The 27,845-nt window shown below is 36.4% G+C and overlaps 1 protein-coding gene across 10 annotated transcripts; it reads left to right on the top strand.

The window, feature by feature from the left end:
* On the top strand, positions 1–27,343 carry LOC144643402 (galanin receptor 2b-like). 10 transcript variants are annotated; one of them, XM_078502631.1, is made up of 6 exons: positions 933–1,210; positions 8,997–9,085; positions 12,334–12,427; positions 20,041–20,188; positions 23,308–23,361; positions 24,197–27,343. In XM_078502631.1, exons 5-6 carry the CDS (start codon positions 23,328–23,330, stop codon positions 25,453–25,455), a joined length of 1,293 nt encoding a protein of 430 aa, XP_078358757.1. In that variant the 5' UTR covers positions 933–1,210; positions 8,997–9,085; positions 12,334–12,427; positions 20,041–20,188; positions 23,308–23,327; the 3' UTR covers positions 25,456–27,343. The 10 variants fall into 10 exon arrangements, with proteins under 10 accessions (XP_078358762.1, XP_078358757.1, XP_078358754.1 ...); XM_078502636.1 differs by lacking the exons at positions 933–1,210; positions 8,997–9,085 and adding an exon at positions 1–19; XM_078502628.1 differs by lacking the exon at positions 8,997–9,085.
* The last annotated feature ends 502 nt before the right edge of the window (positions 27,344–27,845 follow it).

Genomic DNA, 27,845 nt, shown 5'->3' with positions numbered 1-27,845 from the left:
CTACTTCAGTTTCTCGTGAGTTGCCTTGAGGAAAATATAGATCTGAGATAACACTTCTTGCTGGCTCGAATCTGGCGAGAGGAAAACTATACTATACGTATCTGTAGGCGGCAGCCGGGATAACTGAATATCAAAAGTAAGTCAGTTATTTCCTTCAACCACCAAGTGAGTCTTCTGATCTACTTAAATTGATAGTTGACAAGCCGAAACATTCCCAGAGTTACAACTCTGAACAAAATATAGTAGTAAATTGCTAAACTGATCCATTGCACTCAAAGTGACTGAGTCTGTATAGGTGATCCTTAACTGTCTGTGTCTTTAAACAATTCGTTCGTCCCGTGAATGCCTAAAAGTATCCGAAAACTGAAAACACTCCATCAATATTATTTTACATAAATATCTTCTCAAGCGTACGGATAAAATCGCGTTAAACGGCTTACCGATAAATTTTTGATGACCGGATGGCATTTAAAATATAAAGTGTTTCTGTTTAGTCTGTTTAAGTAACATGCTAAGATAACTGTGACGTCACACGTTGTAACTTATTAGCGTGTCAAACAGAGATCTGTTGGCTGGTGAATTATCTTTCCTCTATTGTCGAGGATTATTTTTGTTTTTAACTTAGGTTAAAAGAGATGTGAAGTGCTAACGACTGAAGACACTTTTCTTATTGGCCGTCGTAGTCGAAGGACCGGCATTTTCGATTGACTTTGCGTTTTGTTTACTTTGTTTGGTTTGATAAAAAAGCACTTAACAAATACCTGTAATAACAACCACCTACTTACAAATCTTAGTTTTAACGATCTCCGACCAATCAATATGGTGTAAGCTCGATTTAAACGCCTGGCCAATCGTGTGATAACAGATTTCGTGACATGCTCGACATTTCGTGCACGCAAAACCCTTGACCCGGTTTTAGTGAGACTAGAAGTTCCCGCACGACAGATTCCAGAACAAACGCAGTTTAATTTGTGCGTATTCACCGCCTTTTGGTTCAGCCTTATACTTCAGAAGTCAACATCTACACCCCATTTACCCTAAAGATCTGCTGCTTGATGTCGAGTGGTTAATACTGGGACGGTTCCTTTGTATTTACTTGACGTGATAGTTGTGTTCCTGAGCACGTATCAGTGTGCGGTTTTGCCTAAACTAAAGAGACAGGAAGCAGAGAGCTGTCTTCAGTTAATTACTGCAAACTGAATTATAAACGGTGAGTTCACGGTAGTTTCTTTCAGGGCAACAATTTTCACTGTACACCACCTTAGTAATCTCGCCTGTTTCTGTGCATGTATCAACAATAATACATAATTAAGCTTTGATATACCACTGAGAGATGAAGTTATTTCAATCCTGGTAAGAAATATGTATAAACAGCTCGCAATTGGAATTTGAGGTCATTTTTATTGAGCTGAAAGACGATACACAATGTCTAACACACCTACCCCGAGAACAGTAATTACGCTTCTTTTTGCATTATTTACAAGAAAACTGATCACGTAGGATTTTTTTCTCAATCGATTACACAGTACTGTTATTTAATGAAAGAATCGCAAACTAATTGGTTGACCATTTGACTGCCACTTCAGAGTAAAATGGCGCGCGTGTTTATAAAGGCTAATGTAAACTGAATACGAAAAAAAGTGTGGAAGAATGCAATTGCTTAGGTAAACCCGACGTGCGAGGCGAGGTTTACATACTTGAGAATTCTTTCAAAATATTTGGATTGTTTTCATCGGCCTATGTTAACAGGAAGAGCCCATTTTCAATTTCCTTTATAACAAAACAAATGCCGCAATGTTATTTCCTCATAACCGTGTTTATATAGTGTGATGCAAAATTGCTACACAACCAATCAGAGCACGGGCTCTATGATTAAAATATTATAAGGGGCCAACCATTTTACTTTTGAGGGGAGGGTTGGGTGATTTGCTGTGGGCAGGAAATTTTTTTTTAAATCCTTCATTGTCAATGAATTTTTTTTCTTGAGGTCTGTGCTTGCATGATATTTTTTCTGCCTCCTTCCTTCTGCATGTTTTAAAAACTAAATGTAAACACGTACAATACATGTCACTTTCTGTCTCACTCTTAAGTGCCACTGAATAGAAGGAATTCGAAAGGAACCTTTTATGTTCCTACGTAAATGAGTACATGTACAAACTTTCACATTCTTTGGTCTAAAAATACCAAAAATACTGACATCATAAAAACGACTGCCATGCAAATGTATGAGTTGGCAGTAGTTACAAAATTCAGTCTAAAATCCAATATTAAGTGTTTTATACAATGCTTTTCACCAGTATATCAGACTTCGACAATATGATGTCAGACGTCAGTCTTAAATGACGCACGCGCGTGATTAGCGGCAAACAAAAGTTATTTACATAAGGACTTTTGGATGGAGTTCTATAAAATCCTGTCGAGTGTTTACGCGAGAACATCGAAAAAAGAAAATCTCCATCCAATCTTGGCACGCTTTAAACTTCCTCTCTTGTCACTGTGAACAAAGTCGGTTGTAAATGTGCATGCTGCTAAATACGCATGGTGTACGCCTCTCAATTTTTCAAAGCGAAAGAACTAGGCGTAGTCGAGCGCGAAGCACGCTGGTGTCCAGTTCTCAATCGACTCCTTTCCGCGTTCCGATCAAAAATAAATACAAGAAAGCAAAGGACTGTGTACAGTCTAGATGTTTAGGTGGATTTTATACTTCATAGCAGTCCTTGAAACTCGCTGTGCACTTTAGCCTCAATTATTTGTGCAGTAAATTAAAAGCGAAGTTGACCTGACGGTTAGGATGAATGTAAAACGAATAGTACATGCAAATCTGACTTGTTAGTCTCTCCTGCCTTATCAGCCGCGAGGGATTATATCTACCCCTTTTTGCGGAAAAGGTGACCCACACTGTTTTTTCTATATATCAAAATATAACAACACAATGGTGAACCAGGGAAAGTTTCAGAAATTCTTATTTTAATGTTTATCAAGTCAATTGCCTTAAAAACTGAGGTACAGTGTATGCCAATGTGAGATAGTCATATTTTGAGGCGCGACAACAGTCGTAAAGCATGTTGCCTGTTAAATAGCGATAAACCGGACATTATACTTGTTGATGGAATCTGGAACTTAACGCTCAATCTTAAAAGCATATTTTAATCTGTTCTAACAGTCCTAGATTCTTGATGTGTGATGAGCAACAGTTATTAACGTGTCACTGAAATCTGTCATTTAAGTGGACCGTAATGACACTCTGATGAACATGCCGACGCGGGCTTTATTGCTATACTCCGGAATTAGCAATTGTCAAGGTTGTCACTTTCGACACGGAAAGAGTTTTACCATTTTTAAACGTCATTGCACAATAATATAAAGATAATAAGGCATAAGAAACTTTTACTGAATTGCGAAATTTGCTTATTAGAGACTTCAGGGTTTTAGACGCTTTTGAAGAGTTCTGCTACTTTAACAGGTAACGATATTTCATTATAACTGAAATTGTTCGGGTTTCGATCAAAGATCACAACAGATAAACAAATCGGCATCTACAGTCGTTGTTTTACGATAGAAAAGCCGAGTTCCCACGATATCATGACTTCTGCGGTAAGATGGGAATAGGCTCAGAGTTCTATAAATCAGCGCTAGCTTGGTCTGTTTAGTTGTAGCTGAAAGCGACTGATATCAGAGCTCACCGACGGTTTACCACCGAAATTCGTTTTACTTTTTCATTATTTAATAACAGTTCAGTGGTTTTAGGGAAGCGCGCGTTAAAGGAAATATCATATAGTTAACTTTTCGTTTAATTTAGAGAATGCCTTTGAGATCATACACAAACAGTCCGTTGATCTGAGTGACTGTGCGAACGACATCCGAACTGATATTTACAATTGTCCTCTGAGTCAAACCTTGCTTTTCTAAGTATGTGCATGGATTCAGAGTGCAACCATTCGGATGAAAGCTAGTATGACAGCAATTTCATTGGTTTCTGCGCATGTTTTAGTATTTTACGAGAAGGAAAAGAGAATGGCGATATTTTAAGTGGGGAATTTCTTGGGAGTTAATTTAAAGAGTTAATTGTACCGCGGCGATTTTTAAGAATTGATCGAACTGGAATGCAATGCAATAACGATAAACTGCCAAAAGAACTTGATCACAAGCATCGTGCGTTTTCTATTTATAGACAAACATAGTTATAACGGACAAATTGGTTGTCCGCCTCGCAAAGTTTATGCAAATTCGACAGACTTACGATCAATAAAAATATTTCTTATAAAGTTCAATGCAAACTGACAAGCGCCCACGTCGAGTACCATTCACCTGTCAAGTAAACTTTTTTCCTGTTTCCACCAGTACTTTTGGTTTTCTATTTGAGAGAATGTTTTTAAGGAGAAGTATTTGTCATGAACGACACTACTGCATTATCTTTTATTTCAATTCTAAACATAATTGAGAGCCGTAACAGTGGCCCATTATAGGCCTAGACACGAAAAGCTGGATTTTTTTAGGACATCAGGAGATTTTTAGAACTTTTGGGGATTTTAAGAAAAAAAGGGATTTGTGGGGATTTTAGATGATTTGAAATAACAAATTGTTCTGTTTTCTTTGCCGTTTTATTTTAAAAAAATTCCTATGAAATGATAATTTTGTCCCATTGGTCACTGCTAGACTGCAATTCAATTGTGCAGCGATGTCTCCTATTTCTAATGCACCCCCCATCATTCCAAGGCTAGGGAAGAAAGTTTCAAACTTGGCGGAACCCGCGGAGGAGCCAAGTGAGGCTATTTCTATTGAAGATGTGCCCAGTTTATCTCAAGAAAGAAATAAAATTTTGGGATATTTAGGGATTTTAATTAGAAAACTTTGGTGAAATTTAGAGACTTTTTGAACGATTTCTAGGAAAAAACTGTGAATTTCTGGATAGATTTTTAGAGTATTTTTCTGGATATTTGTGTCTTGGCCTATGGCCCAACATGAACGGCAACCAGATTATCAAGAAACTAAACAAGTTATCATCAGTACCCAGTACTGATTATAACAGAATCGTATTCATCATTTCCACTGGACTCCTGCATGGCTACCTATTATTTTACAAGTTAAAAAGACACGATTTGCAATTCTAACAGAACTGACGAATTAGTGTTCAAGAATAAAACCTGCAAAGCTAAGTTTGAATCTGGCTTCTCGTTTTCAATCTGCTTGACATTGATCTCGCAAAACTTGCAGCAGTCATAATTTCGTTCCTATAAGGGAGCTCCGGAAATATGTGCGGTACCACAGGGTATGGTTTTCCAGCCGTTTTGATCTAAATTAATTAAGGTATGGATTTTGACCATTTTGGACTAAAATAGGGTATGGCTGTGCACTCTGGTCAGCCGTGGTTTTTTTTTTGGAATAAATTATTTTTTTATGATTGTTATTATCCATACTTTGAGAAGTCGTCGGTAATTTGCATCCCATCTTAATACACAATCCAAAGTTGTTCCTAAAAAGGATCAGGCCTGAAATATGGTATTGATTTCGGGGCCAGGTCTGAAATAGGGTATTGATTTTGGAGCCAGGTCTGAAATAGGATATTTTGGAGCCAGGTCTGAAATAAGGCATTGATTTTGGAGCTAGGTGTGAAATAGGGTATTGATTTTGGAGCCAGGTCTGAAATAAGGTTACTGGGAAAACATATATTTTGGTTTGAAATAGAACCCCTCCTTGGAAGGAGCTAAATATCTTTTAGGGGTCATGAATGGTCCCTCAAAATGTCGCAGTGCTCGCAATGCTCGCAAATGCTCGCAAAATTTTAGTGGGTGCTCGTTTGCTCGTGCTCGCACAATTTTACAAGTGCTCGCATGCTCGGTTTTTAGTGAAGGTAGGGTTTTGAAAAGTGCTCATTGCTCGCAAGGCTAATTTTTGTCAATGCTCGTGCTCGCAAAGAAAAACGCCGTGCTCGCATGCTCGCAATCGAGGGAGGGAGGGAGGGATAATTACCGTTACCGTTACAGCTTCCTATATCCGTCCATCATGACCTTCATACTTTGAAACGACCTTACGTGCAAATAAACGATAAATCGTTGTATACTTGCATCTTTTTTGGACTGAATCAATTCTACAAATATCCAACCAGATCGGGTGATTGCAAGAGTAACCTGCCCATAAATAAAAGCATATTTTCTTCACAAGTGTATATCCCACCGGTGTTTCTGCAGCTTACGTTTCTCAATCTTCTAATTAATAATACATTCATGTTTCCATAACTCGGAAATCATACGAAACCGAGTTCCTTCCTCAGGAATCGTTTGTGATAATGGCCAACCTTTTACCCAGATAGACCTGGGAACTTGTACAGATCACTAGTGCCAAGCTCTTCGATTAATCTGGCTGCCATTCAGTTTCGTTGTTATCAAGTCTCTTGCAGTGCTATCAACGTCGAAAATTATCATTTATGTGATTATTTTCTTCCGTTTTTTGGCAAAATATAATTCAAGCGTCTAAGCCGCCACTCATGATTGGTACATGAACAAATTATTGTATTCGAGTGGTGCAGCTGTCTCGTGCTATACTCCATCTTTTGCATTACCGCTACGCAATTATAAGGGAAGTAAAAAGATGCATCAACCGTATACTCCAAGACACAATACACTACTGAAATAAAAACATGGATTAGTTTACGTTTATACGTTGATAACCCCTATCTATTTCGAATTCTACGAAGCTCGTTTTAAAAGTACTCGGTTTTATGTTGAATTTTATTACTTTTAAACGTTTCAAAACGTGATCAGATTTAGTAATCAGAGTTATTCCATTTATTTCGATTGCTTTAGCTTTTCATAAAATTATATATAGATGATAGCCAATTTCTACAAATAGAAATCATTCATCTCAAATTGTATAAATTGTGTTTCCTTTAATTTCCATAATCATTTAAAAGAAAGTATGCGCTCCATAAGTATTCTCAAGCTGACGACAAAATTGGCTACAGCGGAAGACAAGGAGGACATGTTGTATCGTATAGTTCGGATAAATATAAACGCGTTGTGGCTTAGATAGTTCCTAGCAAAGTAAAGACAAGAGATCGAGCTGAAACAGAGAATAATATATTTTGACAGATAATAATAATATAAGATTCCGGTCAAAATAATAAGATCAAGAAGCTGGTGACCACCGTAAAGGATAACGCATACATCAGTGTACTTTGAAAGGTAAGAAATTGCCTCATCTGATGTTTTTATTCTTCCATGGAAACCTTCTTAAGCCCCATTTGTAATCGTTTCGGTTTAGGTAACGCGGTATCGCTGACATCCAATTTGTTTGCTATCTGATTTTAAACAGGTTTTAACTTTGCGAAGAAATACTCGACAGATTCGATTCCGTAAACGGGAAACGTATGCATAGTGAGCCAACTTCTTGGTTTTCACTGAATAAGTTATAAAATTAGCAGGTTTTTTTTTAAAAACTTTTGTTTAAAAATTTGAAAAATTGATCTTTTGGGACTAATAAGTAAATTCAGTTTTACGCATTTCAAGAAAATTTCAGAATTTGACAATGCTTCTCAGTAAAATTCATGAAAAATATTAGTTGGATGATTCAGTAGAAAAACCTGGTTTGAATGCCATTACGTGAACCGACGGTTGTGTTTTGTTTAGAAGTTTATCTATGTAAACGCCGAACGTTTTTATTCATTTTGTTTTATTGAATGACTCCAGCACGATACATTTCTAAATGAAAGATACCATTTTTTATGAGAAATAGATGGGACGATATGAGGTAGAGCATTATTGATAAATGTGATATTTAACTGTAGCCGTTTACTTGTGAACGTTAACATTTGCAAAGAGTAGAAAAAAATAATTTCACCCCAAAATAAAAGCTACTTGGTGGTGAAATAAGCGATTAGTTTCCATTAGCTAAAGAGTTCTATCTTACCGTCAAAAATTAGGTAATTTTACAATTCCGATTAGCTTCGTTCGTGACCTAATTTTTAATAAAATAGCACTTTACGCTATTTATGAGAAGCGCAGCTGCAAAATCGAATCAAGCGTAGGACGTTTGCAAAAAAGCGAGACAGACGATGGGAAGTTATATGGAAAATTAAGAAAAATAACCATAAGTACATCTGCTAAGTGAATTAGCGACCTTTAAATGAAAGCATGCAAATTACACACCAATAATTGGAAACTTCTTTACGATTGTCCATCCCATAAGGCACCGGCGCGCACTATTTGATTATTTGCATCTGCGTTACCACGCCAAAGGATGCACACGCATGACTTTGTACCATGTGAACCTGCAATATATCGCACCGTCATCATCTGTTAATTACAACAACTTCGTTTGTTTCTGCATGCTGTTTGATGGCGGAGTTAACATTCCCATAAGTTCCGACCCCTGGAGATTTCTATTTTCTCTTGCTCTCCCCAACATACGTAAATGGGCATGTTCTGCAAGCACTTTGTAAATGTGCTTTCAACTGCTCTTTTTTTGGCCGGTCTTTGGGCTTCTTCTTCTTCTTTTAAAGCTGTCTAGATGTTTTTGAGGCTCAAAATCAGTCGAATGCGTTCCGACACTCCTTTCCGCATACGAAATCGACGCGTATGCCTTTGGATTCTCCTGAGTTTTTGGGTGCGTGTTTTTTCTGCTGCATTCACCAACTGACTTGATGAAGCTCTCAGGATAACCATTAGCTTCAAGTCATCAATAATACGTCGTTCCCCGCTTTATCTTTGCGCAGTGAATGCATTTAATGGAAAATGGAACGAGCGAAATGCATCTCATCAACAACTCACAACAGAGACAAAACGAGGAACGACGTATTATTAATGAAAATTTAGAGTCATTTTAACATTTTAAATCTGTTTTAACCTTTTTTAATAGCGGAAGACAAGGTAAGGCAACGAAAGGAGGACGTGTTGTATCGTATAGCTCAGGCAAATATATACGCGTTGTGGCTTACGATAGTTCCTAGCAAAGTAAAAACAAGATATCGAGCTGAAACAGAAAATAATATATTTTGACAGATAATAATAATATCAGATTCCGGTCAAAATAATAAGATCAAGAAGCTGGTGACCGCCGTAAAGGACGACGCATGCATGTACTTTTAAAGGTAAGAAATTACTTCATCTGATGTTTTTATTCTGTAGAAACCTTCTAAAGTCCCTATCTTTAATCATTTTGGTTTAAGTAACGAGGAATCGTTGACATCCAATCTGTTTGAAATCTGATTTTAAACAGGTTTTTACTTTACCAAGAAATACCCGACAAATTCGATTCCGTAAACGGGAAACATAGTGAGCCAACTTCTTGGAAATGGCTTTCACTTATCTTTAGCAGGTTTCCTTAAAACTTTTGTTTAAAAATCTTTAAAATTGATCTTAAGGGACTAGAAAGTAAATACTTAATTTTTTATTCAGTTTTATGCATTTCAACAAAATTTTCGAATTTGACTATGCTTCTCAGTAAAACTCACGAAAAATATTACTTGGATGATTCAGTAAACTGATCCTGGTTTGAATTCCATTACGCGAACCAACGGTTGTGTTTTGTTTCGTAGTTTATCTGTGTAAACGCTCTCCCCAACATACGTAAATGGGTATGTTCTGCAAGCCACTTTGTAAATGTGCTTTCAACTGCTCTTTCTTGGCCGGTCTTTGGGCTTCTTCTTCTTTTAAAGCTGTCTTGATGTTTTTGAGGCTCAAAATCAGTCGAATGCGTTCCAACACTCTTTTCACATATGAAATCGACACGTATGCCTTTGGATTCTCCTGAGTTTTTGGGTGCGTGTTTTTTTCTGTTGCATTCACCAACTGACTTGATGAAGCTCTCAGGATAACCATTAGCTTCAAGACATCAATAATACGTCGTTCCCCGCTTTATCTTTGCGCAGTTGTTGATGGAATGCATTTAATGGCAAATGGAAAGAGCTAAATGCATCCCATCAACAACTACGCAAAGACACAGCGAGGAACGACGTATTATTAATGAAAATTTAGAGTCATTTTAACATTTTAAATCTGTTTTAAGCTTTTTTAATATTATAGCTTTAAAAAAAACACTAGTCTTTAGTTTTTCATTTTTTTCAAAATCGCAGTGCGATTAAGGTCGCGGAAACAAAACTGAGAAACTTTAACAAATCTCGGTAATACAAAAATACTAAAACTATGACATTTTATGTCAAAATATAAACTGACACCTGATTACTGCAATATAAATTTCATTTGAGGCTCTAGATTCTATAAATGAAAATTTGTTTGAAAGCTACAAAAAAAATTACGTCTCTGTCTGCCTCACTCTACAAGGTGCATAAATACATAGAAGCACGGATGTGAAAAGCAGAGGGATTTTTTTCCCCGGATGTCAACAACTTGCATAAACAGCGCTAAGTTTCTTTGTTTTTTGGCCTTTGGCCGCAATTGAAAAACCAATTTCCAATTCCCTTCTTTAATGTACTAAAGGACTTCACACATTCTTAATTAGGGTTAAAAGGGAAAAAATTATTGACAGCACTAAACAACTCCACGGCTTGGCCAGAACCTGTACGCATGCGCTAATTACCCGTGCAGTTGGCTGCAATGGACAGCTGCTTCGTCCTGGCTAGGACTCATCAGCATGCCATGACCGGGCGAGCAAAAACTCAATCAGGGCCTGGATCCCAGCCTTGATAAAGTAATCGAACTCGTTTAGCTATATCCGCTAAAGAACAGTTTTAGTTATGACTTGAAATGAAATACATCATATTAAACATCACACAAGCCGCGCGCTTGCATTGTATGACTCTAATTTCCTTTATGGCAATTTCCATTCATTTTCATTAGGACAAAGCTGTCAGGGTTCCATTCTGAGCTGTACAAAAACTTCACCTAATAAAAGCGTGAAAAAACACAAAACGACGTGAGCGTTTAGTAATGTTTTCCCAAGATGTTTCCGTTACTTAGAAACGTCCCTTCTTTAATTGTCTATGCAAGCTGTCTTCAGTGCCTCGAAAAAATCAAAAATCAAGTATATTATTTTACTGATAGGATAGAAGCAATAAGGTGAAAAGATAACGCTACTTGCCTATAAAAAGATTTTTTTCCATAAATTCCGTTTGCATGTCAAATATTTTTTATGGCCTTTCAGCTACACCCAATCGTATTAGTTCTGTTTTTTTATTGTCGCTAATCTCGGTGACGTAATTCGCCAAAACTATAGGGTTTGACATAAAGATTCAATGTTTAATAGTACTACAATCAAGCGACGCCGCGCGCAAAATTCTGATGTTTCTCGCTAAAAGTCAAATCATGGCAACGTTTACAATTGATTGTGACTAACATAAGAAGACGTCAAAGGGAATAACATCTCCAAATAATATCATATTGAAAAGGGTGAGTTGATTGCAAACATCCTGTGTTGAAATATTATTCAATGAATATTGGGGAAGCTTTCCGTTTGTCAAAGTTGTTAGTTTGACAAATACCCTGTATAAATGCATTAAGGTGATTTTTGGGTTAAAGTTCATCTTTGTGGATAATGATGAATTCAATTCACTAGGCCACAATGCTAACTTCATGTGCTTTTTACTACGTATTTAGCCTTGGGCATGCATTTTATTTTTAATTTCAAGCTTTAATAGTTGAATCCCGAAGCCAAGGCTAAGGGGAATTATGTTTTATACCTTCAAGCATGTATACTAAAAAGTGCGCAGGCAAATACGATTATGACCAAAAAACCCTTTTGTACTTCAAAAGCCGACATTAAGCCTTTTAACTTGTTTCGCACAAATTAGTATTTCGTACCTGATTATTTGCTTAATTTGTCAAGGTTCAAGCCAAAATAAGCAAAAATTAATAAATCTTCCGGAGGATCTTTCCCTTGTTAATGACAGTAAATGACCTTGTGTCGTGTGGCCTAAAATATAAAGTGCCCAAGTACAAATAAAATCACTGCCACTAGAAAGCATTAGAGTTGGGCTGTCGCTTTTTCGTCAACTATTACACAACTTGCAATCCGCTTCTTGCGAAATTATCGGTTTGTATGCCAAAGAAGGTTAAAAAAATATCCGGTACCTTGAAAATTATTCAGAATAATAAAAATCGCATTCTACTTAGCTTACAAAACTGGAAAGTACAAGTGAGAAAAATTCACTTAAAGATTATTGCATTAGGTAAATTTCTTGGCCTCGAACTATAAACGCGACTGAATCGAAGTTAAAAAAATATTACCTTTCAACGTTCAAGCTAAAATATTTCTTCTACTGTCAACGTTTTTTAAGCCATTTGGTAATTAGGAATAGGTTTTAGACGTTTTATTTCATAATGCGGTGCAGTAGAATTTGCATTTACTTCTAAAGCAACTATTTCCTTCATTTCATTCCAGGCGACGAGATTAAATTTCATCTCATGGCAGTTTTCTAAGAAGTGGCTCAGTGTGTGGTGAATTGTTCTCCAACAGAAATCCAATAACTTAAGAGGTAGGTGATTTTTACGTTTTATTTAGATTACTGTAAAATTCACTTTGCTAGAAATGCCAAGTAAATATATGACACAAAGGCCGTATCAAACCTCACAGCAGAACTTATATTTGGTGTTAAATTTGCGCCAGTTTCTAACAGCGAAAAATTCTTCTATGAGAGTAATAATAATAATAGTGCACAGTTGCTTTTGGAAAGATTTCGCTTTCTGACTATTTGCGTTATTTTCATTGTTTTTTCCTTCTCTCTTCTTTTTATCTATTGAAAGTAATGCGGGGAAAATATTGTATGACAAACAGTCAGCTATGGCTCGAATAATTAACGTGATTTTGATTTCCTTTAAAAAAGGAATCAGTTGTAACAAATATTACCCATGTTGAACTTTTTTTTATGTAGATATTCAAAACTAATTCAGGTTCGCGGGAGCTTATAGCAACAGATAATCCCAAGCTTTTATTTTCTCAGTTGATCCCTTGTTTGAAGGTACCTTTATAGTTAATAGCCCAAGATAATGTTCGTATCAAAAGTTTGTCGTTGTTGAAATATATAAAGTCGTGATATCTTTATCTGATATCGCCAATTTTACGACGTACTGCTACCGTGAATTCTTTTAAACATTTCTAAAAAGAAATATATAAAAAGAAAGATATGGAGAAATATGTTGACATTTACAGGGTTTTTTTTCCCTGATGGCAGAAGTTTCTTTATGCATCAACTTGATTTTCTTCCACAATTTTTTTTTTTTCATTTTTTCAGACTTCGGTTTCATTTTCTTAGCTTTCAAACAGAACATGAAAAATCAACTGATAATTTGCACACGATTGGTTTGGCTTCATGGCTAAACATGACAAGCAGCACGAACACATGCCTCATGACCGCCGGGTGTTTGTTTATTTTTCGCAATTTCTTACGAAATTTCTGACGAAATAAATCTTCACGATTTTTCTCTTTATATTATGTTGCCTTTAAAAACTGACCAACTAAAGCAAATCACAATGTGCAAATCATCCCGCCACATTTAAATCAAAGTAAAATACGAAGACCGACTGAGTAAGTCGTGTCGGTCTCACAAACAGCTTGTCTGCGAGCATTTCTAAGTTAATTTTGGGGCTCCAGAAAAAGAATTATGCAAACGGCAAGGCAACAAGAAACTTGCCGGCGATTCACATAACTCTTTCGCACGAGACCACCAATTACATGTAGGTGAGACTTCTCGCAGGCTGAACAAGCCATATGAAATGAAGCTTGCATATTGAGGAGCCGGTGTCCATACGATCGTATTTTTTTCGCCGACAAAAATAGACTATCTTTAAAAAGAGCTCTTGAAACACAATAACAGTTCAGGGGTGTGAAAGTTAAACTAACTATGCGGAGCTGTCGAGCCTTAAAACAACAAAAAAGTTAAACATTAAAAAACAGGCTGAAAACGGTAGTTTATTGTCATTTCTTTATTCGAAAAGTTGCATGTGATGATCTCGAGCTTCAGCCGTGATCAGCAAGTAGTTAAATTGAAGTTGCGCGTAAAACGTTTGAACACTCGATGCTGTTGAGTTCCTTTAAACCCGAGCGATTCTCATTCTAGGTTCGTTGACAAACTGTACTTGTGGATGCGCCGGAAAAAAGGCTTCATCATGCAGTGGATGAACCGTGATTTATTTAGACGGTTTCGAATTTATTTTACCGATGTTAGAACCTATTAAGTTATCTTGGGGATGCATATAAGCTTATTTATTTCTTGGTAAAATTAGATAATAATAAATTATATCTAAGGTATATATGAAAAGGAAACTTCAAAATATATAGATGTCATAATTTAACTAGTGTTCAATCATAGAGACAGTCAAATTGATCATATTGCCGGCCATTCGAGCGAAAACTCATTCTGAGCTCCAGTACAATTTTCTATCAACCTACATTCAGTTCGCCGGCAAGAATACGCACGGATTTCTGGCGCGTTTCATTTCTTGAAAGCCCTTTTTTGATAAAAAAAATTCGTTCAAGTTGTAGACTTTCTATTAATATATGTTAAGTGAGAATACAGTATAATTATCACTCGCTCCAAATAAATAAAATTTTGTCCTATGCTCTTACCTGAAAAGTCATCAAATTCACTGAACGCCTTATACAGTTGAGATGCAGTGAAACCCAACCTTACGGACACCTGTATATTTATATGGACAGTTCACTTGATCCGAGAGAAACCAAAATTTATATACAGTGGATTCCCGATTTCTAAAACTCTCGATTGTTCGAAACTCCCGATACTTCTGATCAAAAGTGTTTTCCTTCACTCAGACAAACACTTCATTTTTACCCCAAATTTCTCCAACTTCCTGATTTCTCAAACCAATTTTTGTTTTCCTTGGAGGTTCGAGAAATCGCAAATCCACAGTATAATATCTATCTTTATCGTACGCACGGACACCTCCATAGAAAGGACAACCAGCTTTTTTCTTTGGTTCGAATGTATACGTATTCGAAATGTTTAATTAACGTTTATATCTTAGCTATGAACTTAACGGAAATTTAAGTAATGCTACATTAAGTAATGCTGCATTTACAAATTATTTTCTCAACTGATGTATGAACGTCAAATCTAAGAAAATATTATGAAAACACTTATTGAGTTATTCGCTTTAAATGGCAAATGAACTCCAAAGAAATGGTAATAACCAAAAATATACCAAAACTGGGATTAGATTAGCCGAGAAATCGAGAAAGGTATATATGGCGAACAATACAAGAAATAAGCAAAATTTCCCAACTGAAGTTTAACCACCTGCGAAACCTACATGTACGGTGACGCCACTGTTTTAAAAATAACCAATTTAATCCGATATTATATTCAACAATTGTCTTGTGTACTCCAACGCGCACGTTTTGCCTAACTAATATGTACTTTTCTATTACACGTGCGTCAATAAGGGGTTTTACGCTTTTTGTAATATAACCCGAAGCCTTTGCTTATTGGCTCGCGTCGCCTCTTTGGGAATTCACTGCACAATTAACTGATCTGTAAAAATAATTGATTTTCAATTATTATGCACATACACTTGTTTATGTATCAGCCATTTGTTTTTAAAGCGAAGCCTACAAGAATTCAAGTGCCTTCGGGAAACGGTTTTGTCAGTCCTATTCGTACTCATACGGCAACCGAACCTCTAGCCAATGATCGAGTGTTTTACATTCAACGGTTTACGTGAATGTCCAGATTTTAATTTAGATTACTCACTACTGTTAATCTTGCGATCACTGAATGCGACATCAACTGGAGTGAATAGAAATTCCACTCGTTCAAAGAGCTCGTGATTGCACGGGACGCACGAAAAAAGGTAAGTTCTGCGTCATAAATTTCCTTCATCTTCCTTCAAATCAGTTTCCAGTAAGAAGTGGCTTGGAATATTGGACGAGTATATACAATGCACTGCTCATCTAGTATTGGTATCACTACATAACCTTGCTATCGAAACGTTATGTCGCTAATTGAAAGCTAAGGAAAACACTTATAATTTACGTCGATTATATGAGCAAAAACGGAATTGCACTGAATCTTCGTCAAAATTTCATTCATTCCCAGTAAACGTTCTTTTAATTATATACGTGTTATGATATACTCACACTTCTTTGGATTAAGACAAAAACTCTTTTCATTTCAACTTCATCTACTTATTACCGATTATACCCTTAAGCCAGGTTGGTAAATCAGATGAAGTTAACTGAAATTGCTTTGGATTCTCTTGAAACGTTTCTTAAATGCTTCTACTTTTTCTACAAAACTGTAACTCATTTGTTTACACATTATAAGCTAAGGGATTTCTCTTGCATTTTAAAATTCTGTATTGTTACTGATAAGTAGTTTCAATGACAGCATGCCAAACTCGCGTTCTTCAAACAAAAGGCACAGTCGTTTTTGTTATATCAGCTTTCCAAGCCGAAATTACAGGTGAACGCAAATCAATAGGGGTTAATGAAAACAAAATAACAACTGCAAAACGCTTCCGCCGATTTTACAAACAGAGAAAGACCAGTGATTTGTAGTCATTCTACCCCAAGATTGTTTGTATGAGCAATCAAAATCTTATAAATCCCAATAAATCTTCAAAATTCAACAAAAGCATTTGTTTACAAAACAATCGTTTCAATTGTGAAAAGCGGCATCAATCAAAGACCGCATATCGGCAGGATCTTGCCCCCAGCTTTGCGCGGAATCGAAAGTTATCATTTAATTCAGTGTTAATGATATTAATTTTTTGTTTGTTCCGGTACCTTAGGGGCCTCGAAGAAACAGTCAAAATTTAATGAAAGTAATAGTGTACCTTAATAAACGCGGAACTTTAGTATGATAAATTGTTTTTCAATCTTCCTTTGTACCAATAAAGATCCACTAACTACTTTGCCTCGGTGCGACCAGTATAGTCCATTAAGTTTTTTGTTCTTGGATTTTGTGGGGGGGAAAAAAAAATTTTTTTTATAAAAAAAAATTTTCCAACGGAAATTTTTTTTTTTTTTTATAAAATTATTTTTAAAAAAAAAAAAAAAAAAAAAAAAAAAAAAAAAAAAAAAAAAAAAAAAAAAATCTTCCCAAAAAACCCCCTTTTTTTTTAAAAAAAAAAAACCAAAAAAAAAAAAAAAAAGAATTTGTAAAAAATAGTGTATTCTATTTCAGGAAAGACCTTAAGTCTTCGGTGGTAACGAATTTTATGCAGGCCGTTATAAATGCATTCTAGTCACATTATGGTAAGCTTTAAATTTTCAAGTGATCAATATTTGATTTTTATTTATTTACAAAATCGTGATCAAAAGAGATGCAAGCAGACTGGTGACTCGAATAAATAATAATGCCTTGCTCTATATGTTAAATTTCAGTTCTGGTGATGTTTTTTCGTAACTATTCGACCTTGTTTTCGCGGAAAACAAAGTACATTTTATTATTAAGAAAAACTCCGTTCTAGAGATTTCAAAAAATTATACCCCTCCGAAAATAACGAGACTAATTGAGAGCAACAACTCCAGCTGTTGTTATGTTGTTATAAGGTTACAACGCCCTAATGTCGCTTCCCCTTGTTGAAGGTATTTTGACCGGAAAGGTTGGCAAATTAGTACAAACTGTTATCACATCATTATATCTTACCTACTACTCGACGAAATAACAATATACATCTTAATTATTTTCTTAGCTCGGTTTTCTAGTTGGGCTTCAATTCATCCCACGTTCAAATGGTTAATTATAGCCTGCCACACTTTATCGATCGAGACGCGAGGGCGGTGAACAGGGATAGGCAGTTCGTCGATCCGTGATATTTTTAGCCCAATCCGTCGATCTGCCAAAATTTTCGATCAAATCTGGGATCCGCACTTAACTTGAAGACGTTTTGTGGTGTAGTTTTACTGCAATGGACCCCCCAGGGGGTAATGGACCGTACATGTTTGTTTTTTGATACCGACTTTTTTTATTTTTTGCTTTTTTATACCAATTTCAATGAAACACGGTCAAAAGTTGTTCCGATCTCGCCTTAAAAAATAGGAGAAAACGCCGACATACCGACGAAAACCTACCAAAGATCCATAATGAGACGATAGACTTGCAAACAGACTAGAAGGTTTTTTTTTTCGCAAGAAGAAAAAAATGTGAATGGTGTTATCAGAAATCACTATTATAAACTTTGAAATATTTATTGCCAAACGTAACAACAAATTCAGAAAAGAAAACCACTACAAAATGGCCAGTTTTCCCTTAAATTTAATCTAGTAATTAAAATATAACCTCTTTTACTAATTCCAATATATTTCCAAGCAGACGAGAATAACGTTTGAGATATTTGGAACATGGGTCTAAAATGGGGTAACAATTTTCCATATTAAAAAAAATTGAGGCAAGAAAACGTATAGTCTTGCAAGTCTTTTCATGCAGTAAGAAAAGCTCATTTTGAACAAGGCTGAAGTTGAAAATAGCATAAGTTGACAAGCTCGCTGCTAAAACACTACTAAATTGGTCCTTTACACCAGTGTAAACGCATTTCAATTTTGGTATTTTTTAATTCAGAGGTTTGTGAAATTTTATCAATTGGCACCCGTTGTATCGCTTTCTGAAATCCTGCGACATTACCCTGGTTTTGCCGCTCTTAAATCCTAAAGTCCAGACCGACTGTTCAAAATTCCAACTTGTTTCTGTTAGACAGATGTTAGGACCTATACATATATAAAAAATACCTTGGGCTTTTTATCTTCCTTTCCCACAGCAACTTCGACCTTTTGGTGCTTATTCGAATGTAATAATACATTATGAAAAAGGGTTTAAACACTGTCATTGGAAACCTGATCTTTCAAACTTCCAAGGAAACGAAATTAAGATTAAAGAAAAAAATTATTGTGTACTTGGATGTATTTTTACTCTAAGGTTACCACTTGCTAAATTTAAAAATTGCTTATATATTTTTGTTGATAACACTAAAATCTGTTTAATTCTGTTTAAATTATATTTTTTTGATATCAAAAAAATCTGTAAAAGGAAAAAAATGTAAATATCACTTAATTAAATAGTTAAGCTTAATTTTACAATGGCCGAAAAGTCATCTTTTTCAGTTTTATTTGATCGGGTGAAGGTTTTTAGTTTTCCTAGTCAGACTGTCTAGGGTTGTTTAATTTGTGTTTCTTTTTTTTTTTTTTCGACAACTTTTTTTTTCTTGAATTGTTTGCAAAATGTAAAGACCATACTGACATGCACTTAAAGAACGTCCGACCTAAATTTGAATTTCGCTAATCAAAACTGTAAAGCACGTTTCCACCGGTTTATCTACTAAAAATTTTCAACTTTTCGGTTGTCTCTAGAAGCTATACTGGGAAGCTCTTAAAGAGAAGGTTCGTGTCCTGTAATATTGGCGTTGTTGAAGGAATTAAAACTGATTCGTAATATTTTTAACAAACAATCAATGCAAAACAGTGTTTATCACATGTACAAAAGATAAGGCAATCAAATAAGAAATTGTATTTGTATAAGGCAGATGGGGCAATTGAAATTTATCACCATAGGATGCTAGGTTCTGCTTTATAAACTTGGCTTTATATTCTTTGATATATGCCATTCGGTTCGTTAAACATGTCGGGGATTAACGTACGTGCTGCAAACTCAAAATATCTGTTGAATTTTAAACCTTTCGTCTTCGTGTTAAAAGACGACATGCGTCAAGAAACGCAATTAAAGACCTTTTCTGGCAAACTAAATATAATCGAAATTGTTCCGCTTAGTTTTAAAAACCTTTCTTTTATAAATTAAACACCGGACACGATATTACACCTTCGTGACAGCTGAGCCGTTTCTGTTTACTTTTAAACTGTAATTTTGTACATATTCATCACGCTAAAAGCAATAAAACGTCTTAACTCAGAAGCAAAGTACACGTGAATGTCTAGAACCGCTTTTAACAAGACAGTCACACGTTTTGGTAAGATAGCGTATGCAGTTCTCCGCCTAGATTTGAGTGCTTAGTTAGTACTTTTGAAATTCAATTTTAGATTTGCCACAGAATTTTAATTTGAATACTTGGTCACAAATCTGCTAATGTCAATTTACCGCTAATGTAACGACATCACGTATTGTTTTATCTTGTTTGCAGATTTGTTAGTCCGCGTGAAACAAATCACGGCATATCTAGCTGATAAGGGCATCGCACTGGGCACGGCTATTAAACACTTATCGAAGATCGCATAGTGAAACCCTCAGTGAGAGCGCTGAAGAATACAAAAGAGAAGAGTCCTATAAAGGCAAGTGCAACATAACAAATAAGTTTAAGACTGTCTTCGGTTAGTCGGGGTTAAATTAATCATGTATTCATGTTAGCGATCCTTAAGTTACAAAAGAGATAAGAGGCGTACTATCTCTGATACAGTGTATGCGTATTAAAACCTTCTCTCTTCAGTAGCGTTCGTAGCATCGCCAGTAACCACGAAGTTATAAAATAAGTCCTAAATCTTTATTATGTCGCAGGGGCTCAGGCCTAGGCATTAAAGGCGACCAGTAGTTTATTATGTGTATCATTTTGTTTAATATTCTTATTTACACCTGAAAAGAAGAAACATCTTCCATTTTTTCGTGATCGAAGGAACAACAAGGATACACAACGCAGGGGCAAATATTGCATTACCCCTACTTGGGAGTTCGTTTTTTCTTTACAAACAAACGAACGCCTTTTTATGTTGATGCGAATATTTTAAAGATTGCTAGGAAATAAATTCTATTGGATTAACAAATCAAACACGACCATGTTTAAAATTGATACACACAGACAAATAAATCGATGAGTTCAGAACTTATTAAAGACTTTTTTTTTTAAATCGTTTCGAATTGTCCGGCAACCGGCAATGAAATATCAAAAACAACAAAAACGTGACTCGTCTCGTGCAAACAAAATGTTTCTATTAACCTCGGAAACATTCAGATTTCCGGCCGGCTCACGTCCAATGGCTGCATGATGTACTTCAGCATGGAGATTTTGTTTAGTTTTTGTGACACAGAATAGAAGGCACGAAATAGCAATCGTTCTAACTGAACAGCCTTCATCCGCTTCTGACAGGCTTCTCAACAAAACAATTTTCAAGCCGTAAGAGGAAACAATAAACTAAAACATTCTTCTGTACTCGTGATAATCACGAGATATAACCTTATCTTTTCTTCCAGTCCTTTTTACCTTATTTCAGAAATGATCGATAAAAAATCATTTTCGAGGGTTGTATCGTGTTACAGTCGAATAGGACAGCAGCAATCAGAGTTAAATTGCTCGTGATTTTTTTTTTCTTGTTTACCCTGCTGATGGTTAAATTTATTTATTTACCAATTGCTTCTCAGGCTCCTTGTCTTTTGCTTGTCACAAAATTGCTTCCAATCGATATTGGATTCTCTTAAGCCAGTTAACTATTTTTTATCGGTATATTTTTTTCCTTCAATTTATTGTTTATTACGCTTATTTTTGTCGCATGGGTTTATGTAGCCTTTGAAGAGTTCTCAACAAATCAGACATTTTAGATTAGTTACAGCTAAGCAATATAAACATTTCTGGAATTGTGTTTTCATGTTTAATCATTTTGAACAGAAGCGGGTTTTTGTTCAAAGCTTCCTCAAGGGTTTGTCTGTAAATAAAGCTCCATTAAGGCTAGCCTGTGTTTGTACTGGACTACACATTGTGTCAAAACACACCTTGTTGCTTAATGAGCGGTGATCGACTTCCAATTTTTCATTTTGTGATATCAATACACTGCTAAACCTGACAGGTAACTAGAATAGTTATCGAAAACTATCATAGAGAGGGCATTTTCTTTTTTATTCATTGTGTCACAAAAATCAAAGCTTATCAGTTATATTTATACAATTCCTGGCAATCAGTATGAAAGGGAAGAGAACATAAGTACAAGCACAAATACAAGCATGAGCAACAATATGAGCATAAGCCAAATAAGAAGAACGTGTACACTCAGTCCTCTTAGCGGCCTTCACACGACAAACTATTGGCCTTGACTCGTGTTGTCAAACTCAAGTTGGTGTGTGTGAACGACGCAACAAAGGCAAACGAGTTGGCCAACTGTTGGCGACAAAATGGAATTTGTCTCTATTCTCACCAACAGTTTGCCAACTGTTGTTGTGTCGTTCATACACACCAACTTGAGTTTGCCAACTTTAGTTTGTCGTGTGAAGGCCGCTTTATACTGTCCTCATTAGGAATCGCTATAAGCGGAAGTAGTAGCCTAGCCAAAAGGCATATGAAAACAGCAGCTAAAATTACTTCGGAAGGGGCGGTAAATTCTATCTGATTAACTAAAAATAATAATAATAATAATAATAATAATAATAATAATAATAATAATTTATTAATTTATCTTGCGCTTTTTAACATATAAATGAGCAAAAGCGCATTGCAATATTAAAACTTAAAAATATTAAAATATACTAACTATATACATTACAATATTAAAACATAAAAATATTAAAATATACTAACTATATACACATTGTTGACTAGATCTCAAATTTAAAAAAAATGTGTTATAAATAAAAATGCAAAGTTTTATTTCCAAAGAAAAGCAGTGGTTAATTGAAAGCTGGGAATGAACGTAACGTTAACTGGTTTGTCGGTTTGGACATAGCTTAATAACACTGATTACATTTATATACACTGCACTTAAGTATCATTGAGCATGACCTTTCATGAGCTGCCACAGCATGAAAACATAATTTTACCGTGGTGTAAAGCTCAAGTAAAGCTGGCGAAAATTTGGTTTTTAATCAGCTCTACGCTAACTTTACATTTTTTAAAGCTGGCCTTTATGCTAGCTTTACACTCAAGTATAAAGGTAGATAAAGAGACTCCTTTTAAGTCACATGCACACACGGTAGTGTAATGGTCGGTTTAACCACCTTTAACAACATTTAATTGATGGTGTAAAGTTGGATAACCAACTTTACACCAGATTTAACTACTTTTAAATTTCACGTAAATCCCAATTTTCATGCTGTGTGGCATCTCATTGTTTTGTGTGTCATTTTCTGGCACTTTGCCACGTATTCACAGATGGATTTTCGGTAGATTTTCATTACTCAGTGGAAAGATGGATATGAGATAATTGATATTTCCGATATTCCCCCGTAGATGCTTACTGCATTTGCGTAGCGTGTTTTGTTTTGTTTTAATCATGTAAAGGTTCAGTACTTTTAGATTTTACAACTGATCTTTTAACAGTGCATGACATTAGTATCACTGACTTCACGTGTTAACACCGTGTTGTTTTGATAATTATAATGATGATGACGATGATAGACTAAATAAATATTAGTTCCTAACGCTGACAACAGTTGAGTAATCCTCTACGTATTCTTCTCCTTCTTATCACAGCCTTAGAACTTGCAACAAAAATGAGCAACGCTTCCAATGGAACAGGAGCAAATGGTAAGAATAAGGCACTTTAAAATTCAGGCCCAGCAATGGAATAGGGAGGGTTTAGTATGTCTCTCTGAGGGTTCCCTTTCATCAAAACGGCCCTGCATGCGCTTATGTGCTAGTTGCTTGATGATCTATGTTGTGTTGGACTTAAAATCGAAGAAGCGAATGAAGCCGAAGGAGATCCAAAGACTGCAGCAATCTACCAGCCAACTTAATCAAGACAAAATAACTGAGAGTGTAACTGAAGCCCTGGTGATCACTTTACCACCAGGCTCAGAACAGAGAAGACCGTCTTATTTATTTTTGCCCTGCATGGACCTGGATTGGGGGGGGGGGGAGGGGGAGGGGAGGGGTTTACTTCTTATAGCACATTGAACCGGGAGGCTTCGCCCGAATTGGGCCGTGAAGGTATACAAAAGAGTAGGAATTTTACGGTTGAAAGGGAAGGGAAAACTGCTATTTAGTTATTTAAAAGAGCCTTTCAAGATATCTCGAACTGACACACTTGATCCTTTGAAGTATTAAAAGGGTTACTTAGGTGTAAACGTTATAAAGGGGATGCAGTCTCTCCACTGGAGATGTTAAAGGGTATCATTGTCTACGGAAAGTATACAAAAGAGTTACTTTTTCAGCCAAAATGGTTATAAAGGGGTCAGGGTTTGGACCCTGGACCCTCGGGGCTATGAGCTGCTAAGCTAGCTTGACTTTTTTAGCTTCTATAGTATAAATGTAGTTGTTTAAATTTGTTTATGATTCTACTGATGGGCCACTGTCAGTGAAGCCTTCGTAAAGGTTGCGCGGCATTACACCGGAGATAATTCTTCTTGATTTCTTTTTCTAGCGACAAACGCCACCGCTCCACTACCCTTTTTTCCAACAAATATCAAGATTGGTATGACAACAGCATATGCAGTGATTTTCATCATCGCTTTGCTGGGCAACACGTTCGGCTTGCTCGTGGTGTTAAAGAAATCTTCTCGCTCTACCAGTGTCACAAACCTATTCATCGCCAACATGGCTGTTGCAGACCTGCTTTTAACTGTCACAGTAATGCCGTTCCAAGTTGCCTATTTCTACCGTTTCAACATTTGGTTTGGGGGAACATTGGGTAACATAACATGCAAGGCTTTGTTCTACGTCATCCCAATTTCAATAGCGGCGACTGTTCTAACAATGATGCTCATTTCATTCGATAGATTTTACGCCATATTCTTCCCCTTGAGAGAGAAGATCTTTCGAAAGCCGAAAATTTTGTCAGCGATCATTTGGATCCTGTCTTTTGTGTTAATGGTGCCATATCCTATCTTATTTCGAGTCGAATTTGATCCATTTATCAACGATTATGTATGCCTACAAGTTTGGCCCTGGGAAGATCCAAATGATCCAACCTTTCAGGAAACTTATCGGGTACTCAAGATCTTTCACAGCACTGTTTTCGTCGTCCTGTATGCATTGCCTCTTGCTATAACTATTGTCATTTATTTCTTAATTTGTCGTAAACTGTGGCTCCGCAAAATCCCCGGAAACGTAACAGATAGTAATCGCGCCGCAGCTGAAAAATCCAAACGCAAAGTTGTCCGACTGTTGGTCGTCATTGTTGTGATGTTTGCGCTGTGCTGGTTCCCAAATTATGTTAATCACTACTTTTGGTACGTACGACCTGATCAACTGCACAAGCTACCACATGAAGTTCAACTCTTCTTCACCTGGTTAGCGCATGCAAACAGCGCGATAAACCCGTGCCTTTATATCCTGCTAAATGAAAAGTTTCGCAAGCAACTTTTTATCATGATATCTTGTTGTCCATGTCTTCGTGAATACCGCGCCAACTTAGCACGTTTTCTGTCCTCAAAAAAGGACAGCAATGACAATAGCTTCACAACTGGGGGTACCATGTGGAAAATGATGTCTTTTGGTCGCGTTACAGCATACACCTTACCACGCAGCCCTAAGGGAGATGATAAAGGACACTTGAATCCCTCTCTTTCATGGATGAGCGTCAAAGAAGATCACTTGCAACCTTATACTACAGCGTATAATGAACAGACTGATAACACGTTTTACACCGCTGACAACGGAGATGCAACGCCCTCAGCTTAATACCTGAAGCGTTTGAGTGTTGGTCCTTTATTTGTAACTGAGAGGAACATAACAGTTTCGTTATAGCTGTGCAAAAGATATAGAAGTGTGGCACAGATTAAAAAAACTGAGTGAACGACCCGCACAACTGACTCACACTTCCGCTGTAAATTTGGAACATTGTCCGAGCGGCTAGTGATAATCGACTGATGCGTAGCTTGCCATACACGTGGTCGCTCCTTGCATCGCCTTGTGTACATAACTAACTGCTAAACCTTAACGCTTACAAGAAACACATTTACGTGCGTTCCAAGTTTCCTGATTTAAAAACATTAAAAATAAACAGCACCGCAATAAAGTATTGCTCAAAAGCTTTTGTTAAAATGGTTGCAGTGAAGTTACTTCAGGTGGATAAAGAAGATATTCGAGCAAATTATATAGACGAGAAACTGCGGATGGATGAGAAGTACCTGAAGGTTGTCAATATAAATCAGATATAAATAGCATTGGGAAAATCAAATATAACAACTAAATACGAAGTTATTCCAGTGTAGATTACAGTGAAGAAATCCCATTAGCCCTATCAAGACCGTCATTTGACGTCATCATCTTATGTAAGTGGCCATACACCCCGGCTCCAAGTTTTGATTGTATCATCTATAACAATTATTACTACTTTTGGAATACTACAGTATCTCATTTGTAGGAGGGGGAAAGAGGTCCGGAATTTAGTCCCATACGATAGAACTCGTACGATTTACGAGTGCGATAAGCATTTCGATACGTCTCTTAATTAAAAATGTAAATAACAAGAAAATATTGGAAAAGTTAGGTACATATAAGATGATTTTTTTCTCGATCAAAAGTGAATATTCTCCGATAGTGGTTCGTTCAAAGAATAATATTATTATTTGTTTAACCAAATGGCAATTTACACACAAATCCTCTTTGTTACTATTCTTTTGTTTTCATTTAGCAACGACAAATCGCAGCAGATTTTTGGTTGAACTTCACGGAAAAATCAGTCTCCAAACGAGGAGTCAAATTTTACAAGTATTTAAAGGAATAAAAAAGATCATTTAATATGTACTTAACGCTTACAATGTAAACGGCATTAAGCATGCGTGTGTAGTTTAGGATAAAAACTGATAAGACGTATGTACATATTTTTCCACGAAGGAATCTTATAACAAATGTCACGATACAGCAAGTCAAGAAATGTACAAAATTACTTATAAATAATAGACTGTTCGACAGCCCTCTATTTTTCAGTTGATGAGCGCAGGGAATCGAAAGAACGGCGAGAGAATTGGACGCGAGCGCAAAACGGGAGGCGCGAGTTACGAGTTCAATCCTTCCCCCGCGCTTCGCTCGCCGAGAGAGGCTGTGGATAGTCTATCTAAATAAGAGAAAACCTTAAGGCAATTGACTCCGCGGCCAAACGTATTATAGTTTAGCACTTAATGAGTACCACTAAGTAAAATGGGGAAGGCTGAAACACATTAGAGTGACAGACTTGGCCCGGGACAATGAAAAGCTAATGTAGCTTTTTCAGGATGAGCCATCCCGGCTAGTACCTAGCTTCTTATGACCAGTAATTCAAAGGCCAGTAATTTAGCCAAATATAAAATAAGACATTGCAGAGCTCGTTCAGACGATGCTCTTTCTATGTATTATACAAAATGAAACGTTTTGAAGAATGCAATGCAGCTTTATAAATACCTGTAAGTCCATTATGTTCAAACATTTCTTGAGTGAATCAAAAAATTATGTTTTAATTAAGGGCATGACTTTTGAGTGATTAATCATGCATGTCTAAAAGTTTATCCGGTCTGCCCAAGAGCTGTGAAATATTGATAGTGTAATATGAAACGATTATCAACTGTGAATAAAAAATAAAAAAAGTGAACAGAAAAGAGCTTTCTTGCGGCTAATTTCTAGGAATATTTCTACTCCCCCCTGAATGGGATGCTAGTCCATCGCAGGGTTACACCCATCAGTAAATTTGCCGGAACCCATTTATACATCTGGGGTGGAGAGAGGCACTATGAGAGTAAAGGGTCTTGCTCAAGAACACAACGCTGAGTGCCCGGGGGGGGGGGGGCACTCCCTTATTAGGGCTTAACGGGGACGTGCGGCCCGATAGGGTATGGTTTTCAGGCTTTTTCGTCTTGAACGGGGTATATATTTCACCCAATTTTGTTTTAAACAGGGTATATTTGCTTGGACCAAAGTCAAACAGGATAGGCTTATATGCCTGCAGAGGTGTAACAAGCCGAATTTTCACAAATTCTTCCGTATTGCTGACTTACGTTGATTTCGGGATCGATACTAAGCTTAATTCACGATCAAAACAAGCAAGCGAGGTACTTTTTTATGTCTTATACGGGGTATCAAAAATTGGCATTCTG

Source organism: Oculina patagonica, chromosome 2 (genome assembly GCF_052425735.1).
Source record: "Oculina patagonica isolate OP01 chromosome 2, crgOcupat, whole genome shotgun sequence".
In the NCBI taxonomy this organism is placed as follows: domain Eukaryota; kingdom Metazoa; phylum Cnidaria; class Anthozoa; order Scleractinia; family Oculinidae; genus Oculina; species Oculina patagonica.
Note: the sequence above shows the minus strand (reverse complement) of the source record. Positions and strands in the feature narration are given on the sequence as shown.